This window comes from Dromaius novaehollandiae, chromosome 1, assembly GCF_036370855.1.
Source record: "Dromaius novaehollandiae isolate bDroNov1 chromosome 1, bDroNov1.hap1, whole genome shotgun sequence".
Lineage (NCBI taxonomy): Eukaryota > Metazoa > Chordata > Aves > Casuariiformes > Dromaiidae > Dromaius > Dromaius novaehollandiae.
Window position 1 is genome coordinate 68,392,305 of NC_088098.1, and position 15,286 is coordinate 68,407,590.

Below are 15,286 nucleotides of genomic sequence, written 5' to 3' on the forward strand. Positions count from 1 at the left end.
TGAAGGCCTTTGTGCCTGCAGGCACGGTTCAAGGAGGAAAGTAACTACCAGCAGTGGAAGAGGATCAAATCAGAGATTACTTTAGAGAACTTGACACATACAAGCTAATGGGAATAAATGGGATGCATCTGAAAGTGTTGAGATTGTTGGCTGATGTCACTGCAAGGCCCCTCTCCGTCAGTCTTTGTCAGGCCATGGAAATCAGAGGACGTCCCAATGACTACAGAAAGACAAATGTTGCACCCATTTTCAAAAACGGCAAAGACAATCCAAGGAACTACAGCTTGGTCAGCCTCACTTTCATCCCTGGGTAACCCATGGTGCAAGAACTCTTGAAAGGCATTTCTGGGCACATGATGAAGAAGGTAGTAGCCAGGAAGAATTTATCATGGGTAAATCAAACCATGCTTGACCAGCCTGATCTCTTTCCACAATGAAATGACAAGATCTGCAGATGAGGGGAGAGCAGTGGATGTTGTCTACTTCAACTTTAGCAAGGCTTTCAGCATCACTTACTAAAGCATCCTTGTATCCGAGTCAGCACTTTGCAGTCTGGATAGATGGGCAACTAAATTAAAAACTGTCTGGACTACCTGACTCAAAGGATAGTGGTTAATGGGTCATACTCCACCTGGGGCCAGTTACAGGTGGAGTACCTCAGGGGTCCATCTGGGGCTCTATCCTGTTTAATACGAATGAGTTAGAGGAGCAGAGCCTCACCTCACCTTCAGCCTAACCTCCATCCCTGGGAAGGTGATGGAGCACCTTATCCTGGATACCGTTTCCAGACATGTGCAGGACAAGAAGGTGATTGGGAGTGGTCAGAATGGATTTACAAAGGGGAAATCATGTTTAACCAGTGTGATAGCCTCCTACTATAAGATGACTAGCTTGGTGGATGAGTGGAGAGCAGTGAATGATGTTTATCTTGACTTTAGCAAATTTTTGGCACTGTCTCTTATCCTCATAGACAAGGCTGATGAAGTACGGGCTAGATAAGTGGACAATGAGGTGAAAGCTAGCTGAACTCCTGGGCTCAGAGGTTTGTAATCAGCAGCACAAAGTCTAGCTGGAGGCCAGTCACTAGTGGTGTCCCCCATGGGTTGATACTAAGGCCAATACTGCTGAACATCTTCATTAAAGACTTGGATGATGGGACCGAATGCACCCTCAGCAAATTTGTAAGTGATACAAAACTGGGAGTAGTGGCTGATACACCAAATGGTTGTGCTGCCATTCAGGGGGACCTTGACGAGCTGGAGAAATGTCCAACAAAGGCAAATGCCAAGTCCTGCACCTGGGAAGGAATAACTCCACACACGAGTCCAGGCTGGGGGCTGACCAGTTGGAGAGCAGCTTTGTAGAGCTGGGGGATCCTGGTGGACAAGTTGAACCTGAGCCAGCAATGTGCTCTCATGGCAAAGGCGGCCAACAACATACTGGGCTGCACTAGGAAGAGTGTTGCCAGCAGGTTGAGGGAGTTGATCCTTCCCCTCTACTCAGCCCCGATGAGGCCACATCTGGAGTGCTGTGTCCAGTTTTGGGCTCCCCGTACGGGAAAGACATTGACCTACTGAAGCAAGTCCAGCAAAGGCTAAAAAGGTGACTAAGTGACTGCAAACAATTGAGGAGAGGCTGAGAGATCTGGGACTGTTTAGCCTGGAAAAGAGAAGGTTCAGGGGGGAATTTTATCAATGTTTATAAATATCTGGTGAGAGAGAGAAAAGACAACAGAGCCAGACTCTTCTCAGCGGTGCCCAGTGACAGGACAAAAGGTAATGGCCACAAACTGAAACACAGGAAATTGCATCTGAACTTCTTCACTGTTAGGGGGGAACACTGGAACAGGTTGACCAGAGAAGTTGTGGAGCCTCCATCCTTGGAGACATTCAAAACCTGACTGGACATAGTCCTGGGCAACCTGCTCTAGCTGATTCTGCTTGAACAGAATCACTGTTCTGTGATTCTGTGAGAGGGAATTCACCCTCATCAAGCTTATAGATGACACCAGATTGGGGGTTCAATCAATACACTTGAGGGCAGAGCTGCCATTCAGAAGGACCTAGACAGACTAGAAGAATGGGCTTACAGGAACCTGATGAAATTCAACAAGGACAAATATAATGCCCTTAATCTAGGAAGAATGAATCCTCTGCAATGGTACAGGCTGGGGACTGACTGGCTGGTGGGCAGTTCTGCTGAAAAGGATCTGCGGGCCCTGTAGGCCAGTAGGCTAAACATGAAACAGCAGTGCGCCGTTAATAGCACACTGAACGTTAATAGCACACTGGGCAGAATCCACAGAAGAATAGCCAGTAAATTGGGGAAATTGATTATTACTCTTTACTTGGCACTTGTTAGACCACGTCTATGTCCAGTTTTGGGCCTCTCAATATAAGAAAGATGTTCAGTAACTGGAGCAAGTCTAGCTGAAGGCTGGAGGTCATGACCTGTGAGGAGACAATTAGGGAACTGGGCTTCTTCAGCCTGGAGAAGAGAAAACTTAGAGAGGACCTAGTAGTAGTCTTCCAGTATTTACTAGGGGATTATTAAGGAGAGAGACATTTCTTTATGGAGATGGGTCATGGGAAGAAAAGAGACAGTGGTCATAAATTGAAACAGAAAAGGTTCTGACTGGGTAAAAGGAGGGAAAAAAAAATCACAGTAAGGACAGTCAAGAAGTGGAACAAGGTGCCCACAGAAGCTGTGGATCTCTGTCCTTAGGGGTTTTCAAGATTCAACTAGAAAAATTCCTGAGCAACCTGGTCTGAATTCAGTTTTGACCTTGCTTTGAGCAGAAGGCTGGACTAGATGCCTGAGGTCCCTTTCCATCTGAAAAATTCTATGATTGATAGTAAAAGTGTGTGTTTAGAGGCCTAATCACAGAAGCTGATCACAGAACAAAAGGAATATTCATTTTAGCATGGGAGAACATAAATAGCTTTAACCCAAATAGCATGAATAGCGGCAGCAGGACACACATGATGGCACAGATTAATAACAAGACCACATGCCTGCCAAACACCTTGAGCATCCACAATGTTTGCCAGCCTATTTTAGTGTACTGTGGATATTGTTACTGATGATATCCAGCTGAGGGCAAACGCAAGTGTAACTATCTAGTATTTCAATCTTTATCAGTAGATATATCCTTAGAAGTTTTTTCCTTCTGCGACATCTATGAATTAGAGGATTCTTGCATTTAAACTTTCTGCTATACAACACTCAAACATAGACACACCAAGTGCAAAAAGTATGACTGATACTCGTGAAAATACACGCATGTGTATTTCCTGTAATTCACTTTCCAAGAGAAATATCCTATGCTGAACAGACAGATTGCTAACAGAACACAATTTCTATTTTTTTCTTTACAGTCCAACATTTATATTCCTTTCATTAATTAAGCAAAATGATTTTTGAACATTTAGCTAAACCTAAAAATTCAGTCTGGCTTCCTAATAATGGTCATTCATGTGTCTTAGTGGGCATTAAGATTTAGTTCAGTGTCTATCAGCTCATCAACTCTATGAAAATTCCACTTTGTTTGAAGCAATCCACATGTAGGTTTTGGACCAGTCCACTGCAGCAAGGACTGAGAATGACTGATCTGGAGGTAGTACACTACCACTGAGCAATATGCAGTGTAAATTTATGGTGCTTATAATGGTTTCTTATATTATCACATCCTTAGTATTTAAAGATCTGAATTAAAAAACATATTATATACATGCTTCCAATCAATATTATACATTAGTTTTCTTTAAAGTGTCCATTTGTATAGTCAGATGAGTATTTGAAAAAACACAGTAACTGACAGAACCACAGTAACTTAAAATTAAATGCTTAAATGATACGTACCTTCTTCAATGGGTTCATATTTTGAAATAATTTCTAAGGCAGTTGTTTCATTAGCTTCTGTTTCAAATTGTTCTTTTTGGAGGAATGTGATGAGCTCGGTGTCAGCTAGAATTTTGCGGTTTGGAGAATAAGTGCAGAAAAGTTCATGAAATTCAGGTCTGTGTACAATAGTTCGATAAATTGCCCTGAAGTCTTCTATGTTAATAGTTGGTGCCTTCCGTTTGTCAACTGTTTTCTGAAAAAAACCTCCAAACAGTCAGTAAAAAGTCTGCAGAGATTCAAAGACAGACGAATAACAGTCCATTAAAGCTTATCGTAAGAGCTAAAGAGCTTCGATATGCAACTTTTAAAATTTGCCCTTGTGGTTAAAAGTATTTTATATAAATAAAAATGCATTGTGTGACATAATTAGCATCTAAGCAATTACAGTACATTTATGTGTAATGCATATACAGTATTAAAGCATGTTATATAATACAGCACTGAAATACAATTTGGTATAATAAAATCCACAGCATAAGAATTATGTCAGTCCAACAGAAACGTAAACCATATTGTAAATACTTTCAGTTAAATTTACGTACAATATACAGTAAACATTAATATCAAAAATGAAATAAGGATGACCAAACTATCATGAGATTCAAGTCCTTCAGTATGTCAAATAAGAAGCACTATCTGAAGTCTAGAGAAAATATACTTTATAATAACCTATGATACTACATTCCATTCTTAACAGACCAGAATGTTTAACTTGTACTAATTATTCACACATTCAGAATTCTTAAAACGTAAGCTTGTTTTCACAAATACAGCTTACAAAGTGTTAGCATATTGATTAATTTCAGTGTTTGAGTATAAAAGCTACTAGAAAAATCAAAAGGGTGAAAGACACTGAGTAGAATAGAGTTTGTTACTGTTTCTGGCATGTACATTTTCCCTCAGGCTTGACAGTGTTATTTATCCATTAAAATTTTCTACACAAAATATGTATTTGTGCATACAAAATGTAGATGTTTCTAACAGTCTAGCTTGTGTTGTTCTTAAAAGTTGCCAAATGAAGACAAACTTTGGGAATTTACTCATAAAATTATGTGCAAAGATTATAAACAAATGCCATTCCATTGCCCACCAGTTATCCCTGTAAGCTGAGCAAAATTCATAATCCTTGTCTCCATAGACTGGGACTACCAAGAAGGATAGATTTTAGCACCTAAAAACATGGCATCTACTGTGGTTAACAGCCTGCCACCCCTCCACACCCCCGAATTTCCATAAACACCTTACTTGGGCTCTGGCTGCTGTTTGGTGTAGATTTTTATTTACTATTAGACTAACTGCTTTTGAAGAGACATCATAAAGACTAAGGCGTAATGCTACATTATCAGATTCTTCCTATGCAGTATACTTCCCAGTAACAGACGTCTGGAAGAGCACAGCTATAAAAGCAAAAATATATTAGATCACCAAAACAAGAACAAATGCAAGTTTCATGGGGAGTCCTAACCAAATAATTTTACAAATCAGTATTTAAGTATTTTCTTGGAGTTTGTTTAAGAGAAATTTAAAGATCATTTTTAACTAAAATCATCAGCAAGAAATAATTTAATACAAACACTAACAATACATTTTCATTACTGCTTGAGAAATCCCAAGTCTAAGGTTGATATCTTCAGTCTATTTTTAATGTCTTTAACAATCTGCAAATTTACTCCTATCTGTAAAACAGAAAAAGAAATATCAATTCATTTTGGAATTAAGGCAGTCTGTCAGGATTCAGGAGACCTTTACTTAGTTATTGGCACAAAGTGAAGTTGGGCAAAAAAAAAAAAAATTAAATTTTCTATCTATCTCCATTGGCTGTTATTGAAATGCAGACAATACTACCCAGGGGTTCTTTGAAATTAGTGTTATAGGGATCACATAAATACAAAAAAGGCTGTTACAAGTTTTTGTTAGGAGATCTATATTGTTCTTATTTTTATCAATAGCTGGATGCTTTTATCAAAACATCAACTCTTTGCTGTTCAGAAAAAAAAGTATCTTGACAAAGACTCTGGCATTGAGATAAAGTATATGAAAATGCACTATTCCTTAAAAAAAAAATTCCTAATTCTGATATTCTGAAGGAGCATTGCAGAAAAAGGAATTAAAATAGTATAAACAAAATAAAAAAGCAGGTTCTTTAAAAACTATGTTTATGGATTTTTGGTCTTGTATAACCCTTCAATTAACTATCGCTATATAGTTAGTGAATATGATGGTAGTAAGATATTCTTTTAAATTGCCTATCATTTTTACATACTATTATATCGATGAACAATTTCAGACAAAAAAACAATCAAAATACTCCAATTTCCCTCACAAAGCAAAGAATAGTTAGCAGCACTCTTAAGAATAGCTAGATCATACTGGTAAGTATATTGTATTGTTAAATATAATTAGATCAGACTTGTTCTATTCAGGTCAGTTCCTCAAATAATTATTTTCTTCTATATCCACAATTGATCATCTAAAACTTCTCTCTGAAAGCAAAGTCAGTGGAAAATACAGAACACAATGATAAAGAGTTTCAAGTGCTCAAGACTGTCAATTCCCTCTGTGCAGCGCAAGATATCATTGAAAAAAATCACAGGCAGCAGCCACCACATTTAAAAAGGACTGAGCTCACACAACTATTTTTACCTTGGCGGGAAAAGGTAGAGAATAAGGAGAGGAACAAGACAGAATAGGGAAATACTGATGTCTTCCTCTACAGCCTGTCTATCAGCATGACGTGATCTAAGAGTTTCTGACTGTCCATAGCTTAATCTCCTCTGTTAAACCTGGACAAGATTAGCTAACTGGTTGAAAAATTCTCTAGGAAAGCAAATACATATATAGCCACATAGCTTCATTTCTTTAGGATAACAGTTTAAGTATGTATATATATATGTATATGTATATATATATACACATACGTACACACACACACACACACACACACACACACACACACACACACCTATTTTTGGTAAAAAAAAAAAAAAAAAAGAGCTAGAAATAAAAATCATACATCTTCTTTTGAATAATTACAAGAGTGGATTTGAAGAACATGAAATCCCAGTAAGTCCAAAGGCACTATATTCTGTAATGTTTGCTCTCTGGGCCTATATTCACCTGATGGCAGTTTGCTAGCCTACATTAAATTAACTTATTAGTAAATCTAATTTCTAGTTGTACAATGTAACCTACATAGAAAGCTGTTGCCAGATGTCAAGGCCACATCCTACCTCAGGGGCTGGAGCGGCATTTCCATGCTTCCAGGTGTGCCTCATGAATATATTACAGGGTTGCAAAATCAAATGAAAAAGCATGCTGGAGTCATGTTGACTCCAAGAAGAAGCAGATCAGACATTGCCATATTGTATTCCTGGCGACAGGACCATTAGGAAACGTAGTGAAATTAGGAAGCCAGTCAAATAGCTCTGACCGGCATCAGACAGGGCTCGTTAGTTTGATCTTAACATCAACACCAGGAAGGAGGCAGATGCTGCCACAAAGGATGAAGCCAGAAAGTCTTCAATTTTCTCAAGTGAGGCCTCATTACAAAAAGGTTGAGAATCAAGGCCTGCATATTTTCTATCATTCTACACTATTCTGATATGGTAAAGAGATGGTGTTAATACAACCACCCAGTTACCCGTTTTACACAGATATAAAAGATCTGGAGGAGGCACATTATTTGCTAATTTCCCACGACCTACTAGAATGAAATTCACTTCTAAAAATTTTAAATTAAAAAACCTGCAAATATAAAGCCCTTGTGCGACTGGCCTTCTAAATGTGTGTAGTTGATTGATCTATATATTCCTCACCTTAAAAACATGTTTTACATGCATGTAATCAAAAGCGATCTGGAATTTATCGAGCAGTTTCATCGTACTGTCTAAATCGATCTTCCCATTTCTGAACTCATTCTGAATGATGGACAAAAACCACGTGCGAGAAAGATCAGGTTAAGGAAACTTCTGACACATTTTGGTGCCTTTTAAAATGGGGTGCAGGGGGACTGCGGGGTGATTTAAAAAAAAAAAAGAAAAGTTTGTACGTTTCCCCCTTCTGTTGAAGGCTTGAACCTCCTTGTCTTCTGATTTCTGATAACACAGCAGGCTCTGGGGCGCACAGGAAAATATTTTTGCCCCACACCTGGAGACTCCGAGGGCAAAGGTGGCAAAATGGGGAAAGATGAAGGGTGTAAGGGAAAAACAATGGCAGCCAGTGGTGAAGAAGGGTGCAAAGGAAGGAGGGAAATGCGGAGGGCTGGCCAGGGAGGCCGAGCAGGGATGGAGGAGCTGCGGGGGCAGTGGCCCACAGCAACCAGCGAGGAGGCGAGGGGGCGGCAGCACCCAGCCCCATGCCCACCCAGCCAGGCCCCTCAGGCCACCATGCCCCTTCCCCAGTGGGGTGGCTGCAGGCCTCAGGGCAGGCGGACGCACAGCCCTGGTGGCATCAGGTGAAGGCAAGCCGAGGAGGAGGATATCTGTTCTCTTCCATGGTAGCCTCGCATCACCTGCTCCGATCCCTTCACTGCGGTGGCATCAGCAGCACACAGCAGGACATCACCTCAGCTCGCTCCAGATCCCCGCGGGTGCCTTCCCCTGCCCCCTTGCCCCGGCACCCGCCCCCTGCCCCAGCCCCCCAGCTCATGCCACCCTGTGGCGCTGTCCCCCTGGGGCTCTGCTCCACACTGCTGCTGCTGTGAGGTCACAAACGGCCTCCATCTCACGCTGCCCAGCTGCCATCTTGCACTGCCCTGCCACCATCTTGCACTGTCCAGCCGCCATCTCGCACTGCCCAGCCACCATTTTGCACTGCCCGGCCACCATCTCACACTGCCTGGCTGCCATCTCACGCTGCCTGGCCGCCATCTCGCACTGCCCACTGGCATCTCACGCTGCCTTTGCAGCCACAAGGTGCCTTGCCCGTCTCCCCACCTTTCAGGAAGCCCCAGCACGTGCTTGGGGCAGGGGCTACTGCCACTGGAGAAGGCGCCTCTGGTTTGCAGCCTGCTGCTTCAGGCCCCCCCCGGCGAGTTCGCCCAGGTCATCCAGGACCTCCGGGTGCTGGTGTGTGACGAGGAGCTGCTGAGGCGCGAGGCCGCCCGCATGGGGGCCTGGCGCAGCCAGGGCCACTTTCCCCCAGTCCAAATAAACGGGCATATCGTGCTGGTGACCCGCTACGACTATTTAGGTGGAAACCGCTTCTTTGACCCGCAGGACAAGCTGTCTTTTGCATTTGACCACCCGAGTGGGGTGGCCAGCAAGTACCAGCTCCACGACGTGCTGCTGGATGAGGGGGAGCTGCAGAGAGGGGCCCTCCACCAGGGCCTGAAGGTGTACGTGAGCCGCCACTTCCCCACAGGCAACTGCTGCGTCTTCCGAAAAAATGCGAGGAAGACGCAGATCTTTGTGGCCTGCATCGAGGCTCACCAGTACCAGCCTTCGGGATGCTGGAATGGCCTCTGGAAGTCTGACTGGACTCTTGTCCTGACTCCACTTACCACGCAGGTTACGGGGATCTTCCTCCTCCAGATGCACCACTTCAACAGTACCAACCTCCACGTAACAGTCAGTAAGTCTGTGAGCGAACCGCTCAACGTGACAGACCAAAGTCAGTTTGCCACAGATTTTGTGAAATTTGTGAAAGCTGAGGACACCAAGTTGCATATTGCCATCCTGGAAGACATGCAGGCCTTGTCGGAGGATATATGGGGGAAAAATCTGCGGAGGAAATTCCCTATCACTCGCACTTTTATAAACTGGAATAGACTGCTGAATGAGCAGCGTCTGTAGACCATTGTCTCCATCACAGAAGTACTTCTATGTCTATTGAAATGCACCATTTGATATGGTGGTCTAAATAAAAAAAAAAACAGAATAAGAAGAAGAAGAAAAAGGGGAGTCATTTAGTTGATTTATTTCTGGATAACTCAAGAAAGTGCAGAAGCTGTCATCATTGCATCACCACTTCGAAAGTAATTCAGGTCTGTAATGACTGAAAGTCATTTACTGTTTGTATTTTCTTCCTGTATGTTCTTTTCAGCTGTTTCTAGAGGTAGTGCTAACGGTCACTGTCAAAGGCAGTATGCTACTGTAGATGAACCAGCAAGGAAACTCTTACGTTCCTTTCTAATTTTCTTCAATCTTATATATACTTATTTAATTTCATACTATCTGTAGCATTTGTTATAAGGAAACTGGTAAAATCGGTTGGCAAAGATGCTGAGGTACTATTGCTAGGTTTTTTAATGATCCTGAAACCAAAGAAGTTCAGCCTTCAAGCTTTGCTAAGGCACCTCTGGATATACAAGAGATATTCCTAATGGAGTCACATTAACAGAGGGAGATCAGCACACAGGAGGAATAAATTTATTGTAGCTAGTACAGAAAATATTTTAGGACTAACTAGGGATGTATGTTGGCTGTTGCCTATCTCATTTCACAATAAAAGAAACAATGTAATTTCCCTTTTCCCAGTTTATGCCTGAATTATAAGGGAATATTACAAATACCAAAGAGATATATGTGATCTATTCACAGTTTCTTAATATGAAACAATAATGTATGTTCATATATTATTATTATAGTAGTACCCAAACAACAATTCTGCTATAAGACATAAAATAAGAGTTTCTGTCTAGAAAGGTTATAGCTTGAAGGAGAAAAAATGGTAGGAAGGTCAGAGCTGGCAGGGCAGGACAGGACCAGAGAGGGTGCATGGGGCACTTTGGCATTGCGCAGAAGTATTAGGGCTAGCCCTTGCCAGCTAGCTCAGGTAGCAGAGGTGGTAATGCTACCTCCGCAGGTCATTTTACAGTTAGCAGCAAGGCGAAGTAGCCTGGGTGCTTACTGGCAACAGCTAGTCTGTTTAGATTTTGCATGTAGACACAATAAGTTTCACAAGCAGGTATTCTAGCAATACTTTGTGTTTTTCAAACTATGATAGTGTCGCTTCTCCAGTATGGTTTATTACTATAAATTAAATGCCTACCACACTTGCTGTTTTCTCTAAACATATGTTTTGATTTAGAGTTTTAATAGAAACAAAGCTTAATCTGAAGCAATGCTTTGTAAGCACTAAACTTTCTAAAAATATTGAAATGAGCTTTTAAATGCTATTCTTACAAATGTTATTCTTCAACATAAACATAACATTTTGCTTTTGTTTGTCATAGCTAATAGTAATTATGCTGTGCTCTGAATTCAGCATGCCCCTCTGTGAAAACTCATCAGTGGATTTATAACTGCAATGCTCACACTGCCCATGATTGCTTTCATTGTCTTTTTTTCTTAAATGAAGTAGAAGACTACTTGTTTTGGTCATGTTATAGCATACTTGTTTGGTTATATACTTGTCTGGCATTGTTGCAGTTTTGGGGATAACCAACAAGGTTATCCAACCTTCAGCTTACTCTTCCAAAGCAAAATGAAGATTTTGCTTCTGTATTCATATCTGATAAAGGAGGTTCCTTATTTTATACACCTGGGTATGATAATTAATTACCCAGAAAAAACAATAACAAAAAGGTATCTAATATAAACCCATCATTGTACATCATCCTATATTGTTGATGATGAAGTCATATGCTCTGTTTTTATATAAGAACTTACTCATTTATAAAGCCCTACTGCAGAAAAAGGAATTGTAGTGTTGCCAATATTTGAATGCAACTGCAATAAATGAAATATTTCTATTAATATATACTGAATTTCTCCAAACTTGCATTGACTAGACCACATTTTTCATATGAATTGTTTATCTTTATGGTCACTCAGCACAAGGAGTCTGTTTGTTTTATGCTAATTTGTGTGCAGAAAGGTGTTCGTTATATGAGATTTCCTTTCCGCAAGCAGAAAGCGGACTTCTGTCCTCGTGAAAGTGTCCCTTGACAAATGTCCATTTGTTAGAGAATCTGCTCCATGGCCTTGAAGAGGGAGAAGGATGGAGTGTGGAGAGCAATCTCTGTACTCCTTTGGTCTACATAGAAAGTCATATTACATATGGGTCATTCTTTTTTCACCCCACAGCTGCTACCAAGATCCATCCAATACCAGCCTAGCTCTTTTAGTGCCTATGCTGCTGCTGGAGACTATTCAATGATCAAGCAGCTGACTTTGCATGGTATTTATTTGAATATATGATTATTTCTTTATAGAAAATAATTTTATTAAAATGTAATACATCCCAAGGCTCCTATAATGAGGTAGCGGTACAGAAGAGGTGATGAAGTTTTTGAAATAAATTTAAGTGCTAAAAGAAACAGGGACACAGCACTAGAAATTCTGGATTTTGGAAAAAGCACTTTATTTAAACACAACTATTGAACATGAACTAACAGTAAGGCACCATGGAAATAGACTAAGCAATTAAATGACTTTCAGTATAGATTTTCAGTATCCACATTTATTCCACCATATCCATCTCTTATGAGATGCAAATATGTGACATTTTACAATATACTGTTTCTGTTAAATTAAATTCTTTCTTCCTTAGAGTGCAGTCTCTATAAGGCAAAGCTGTAGCAAGGAGTGAAAGAATAAAACATTTAATATTGTAGTATCAGGTAGTCAACCCATTTTTCTATCTTCCCTGTCAGTCTGCTATCTATGAACTTTCCATCTTCCTTGAATTTCCTTTCTCTCAAAGAGAGGGAATCTGTGATACCAGGATCTGCAGGGGGAGCTGCTCAGAGGGACAGAGCCAGTTCTGATTTGGCTGAAAATGCTTACTCATTCCTTGCAAGGCTTATAAACTGTATCTGGAAAACACAAAGACAATACAGGCTTTGTTAATTATTTCCCTCTACATTCTCCATGATGGTTTTGATTTTTTTTGTTTTTGGAAAGGTGGAACTTGGGGAGGAATAGACACTATTAGAAGAAAACTAAGTTGCACTGCTCCATTGAAACTTTACTTAGCTTCTACATTTTGTTTTTGTGACTGCATATGTCTATGAGACATTATGAGATTTCATAGCAACTTGTTACTCATTTGCCTTTACTGGAATTTTTTGTAAAGGGAATACAATCCAACTCAAATTATCTTTATTCCTAAATCCTCTTCTTTTTTTGTCCACTGCTGTGCAAACTACTCATAGTGTCATAGCTTCCTGTGAATCTTTACTTTTTAATTGGCATTACTGTTGTGTATTTTAAGAAATGAAGAATACTCATATGAAGCTAAAATGAAAGTTGAGGTTGTCAGGTTGTAACTTACAATATTTTTCTATAGCAGACTGGAGTGTAGCAAACCTGGAACTGCAGCGGTACCTGTGTTTTTTTTACAAGCATAACTATGTATTGTTGGAGATTTGCCTTCTGCCCGCGAAAATACATTATCATCAAGTAGCTTTCTGTAGTATGCTACCAACTTTGCTTTCCCCTCCCCCTTTCTTTTGGTAGTTACTGAGCAGCCACAGTTATTTACCTCTAAGGAGAAGGTCACTCACTTACTTTCAAACATTTACACAATGATGAGATGCAATTCTCATGGAAAATAAAATTTGAAATGTACTTAATTCTGCTTCTCCACCTACATGCTTGCAGCCTCATTGGAATTACAGAGCTGATAAAGATGTACCTGAGCCAAATTGGCTCAAATTTTTGATTTCTGAAAATAATTATGTATCTACCACTAATTGTTGCTGCAAAGAAAATTATCATTTTTATTACAATGCTAACATTAGAGCTTAGTTTAGACTTCATTATCAGCTTCCAGCTGCACTAAAGTTGGATGAAAATCAACACGTAATATCAGTATTTGAATTGGATAGTTAATGTTCACATTATAAACTTCACTTCATGTTCTGCTAGTGCTGCAGCAGGTGGAAAACTTATCGAAATGAGCAATGACCAATGTTAGCAAAATTACTTTCACCTAGCAGAGTTCCAGAAACACCAGATGTAGCTGAAACATATTTCATCATTTCATTTTCAAATAGTTATGTTAAATTAAAAGCAACTTTCTTTTTAGTTTCAGAATAGATGGACAAAGCTTTAACAGGCATTAAAAACTCAGGTTACCTGTTGGCACCATGCCCACAGAAAGCAAAGCATGTTTACTCTTAGCATTGATCAGTGGAAGGAATTCATGTTTTTGCTGTTGCATTCTCCAATAATGGATTTTAATTCTTTCTCTGTCTCATTTATTGAATGAGAAAGACAGCATTATAAAAGAAATCCTACTTGGATGTTTTCCAGAATATAGTCTGTATTAAATTCTCTGCTGTAGTCCTCACTCCCTACTATCAAGTTGTGGAGAAGAAAAAACATAGGTATTGAATGAACTTGAAACAGCGGAAATAAATGTGAAGGAAAAAATACAATGAATGTGATACCAAATATATTTCTCTCACTGATTTCAGGTAATTAATACATTAATGATCCAGTTAGAGTAAGACTAAATTCAAGGATTTTTTTTTCCTTTCTGAAGTCAGAATGGTTTAATATGTTCAACAAATCTGAAAAAAGTGGATTTATTACACTCAAAGTGCAAAATATTTTCCAAGTCTGTATCAGTATGCCACAATTACAGAAATAGTGAGTTTTACAATTCATTTTAAATAAAGCTTTAGAGTTATTAAAAAAGTAGAGTGGTTTCAAAAATTTACAAGGAACTATTATTCAAAGCATAATATCCTGGGCTTCTGCACAGTTACAAGAGGTATTTGTTGTAGTAAGACTAAGGAATTGCAGCCATACAAAACTGAGGGAATAGGGGACCTATTAATAAATAAAACAGATGACCGACATTATATCAGGTCATTTATGTAGCAGATTATCTTTGAAAGGAACAGTATTTTGGGATCCTAATAACAGGATCGGGGGGGGGGGGGGTAATATTATTCATTATATAACACATTTGGAAGAAAAGGGAATGTACTCCTTGTTTCTGTCTAAATGCAGGCATTGGTGTTTTGATCCTGAATCTTTATACATAGTTAAGGGTTTGTATTTCCAACTTGTTTACTAACAAATATTTCAACACTTGTATATAATACTTCTTGTTTGGTAACATAACTGTTGTGTTGCTAACAAAAGCAGCTGAGAGCCCTTCTAAATATTCTTTTATAACTGGAAGGCTAAAAATTTAACGTCTGCCTGGCAATGGTTATAGCCATCTTTTCAGAGTATGCTAATTGTGATAAAACATTAGAATTTTAAAATGCAGATTGAAGATCAGAGATGTATTCAGCAGAACTGCATCTGAGACAGATGTCTCTCCTTCTTAGGGAAGCCCAGTGTCTAACATGATATTAGAGAACTAGCAACCTGGAACAGGAGGGATGAAGAAAAGAGCATAAGTGGAAGGATGCTGAAGAAAAATGTGAATAAGGCAAATTCACAATTGGAGAAAGGAGGAAAAAGAGAGCAGTATTATATTT

At 39.7% G+C, this 15,286-nt stretch overlaps 2 protein-coding genes across 2 annotated transcripts in view; one reads left to right on the top strand and one right to left on the bottom strand.

Moving 5' to 3' along the window:
* PLCZ1 (phospholipase C zeta 1) overlaps window positions 1-8,397 on the bottom strand; it is a 57,890-nt gene extending 49,493 nt beyond the window's left edge. The window contains exons 1-3 of the mRNA XM_064515665.1: window positions 8,384-8,397; window positions 7,719-7,842; window positions 3,862-4,096 (exon numbers count right to left, since the gene is read on the bottom strand). Coding sequence (XP_064371735.1) covers window positions 3,862-4,096; window positions 7,719-7,842; window positions 8,384-8,397 — 373 coding nt within the window. The remainder of the gene's footprint in view (window positions 1-3,861; window positions 4,097-7,718; window positions 7,843-8,383) is intronic.
* Window positions 8,396-9,749, top strand: CAPZA3 (capping actin protein of muscle Z-line subunit alpha 3). The gene is given in 2 exon segments (XM_064512655.1): window positions 8,396-8,601; window positions 8,810-9,749. Coding segments are annotated over 2 exon segments (1,146 nt in total).
* The last annotated feature ends 5,537 nt before the right edge of the window (window positions 9,750-15,286 follow it).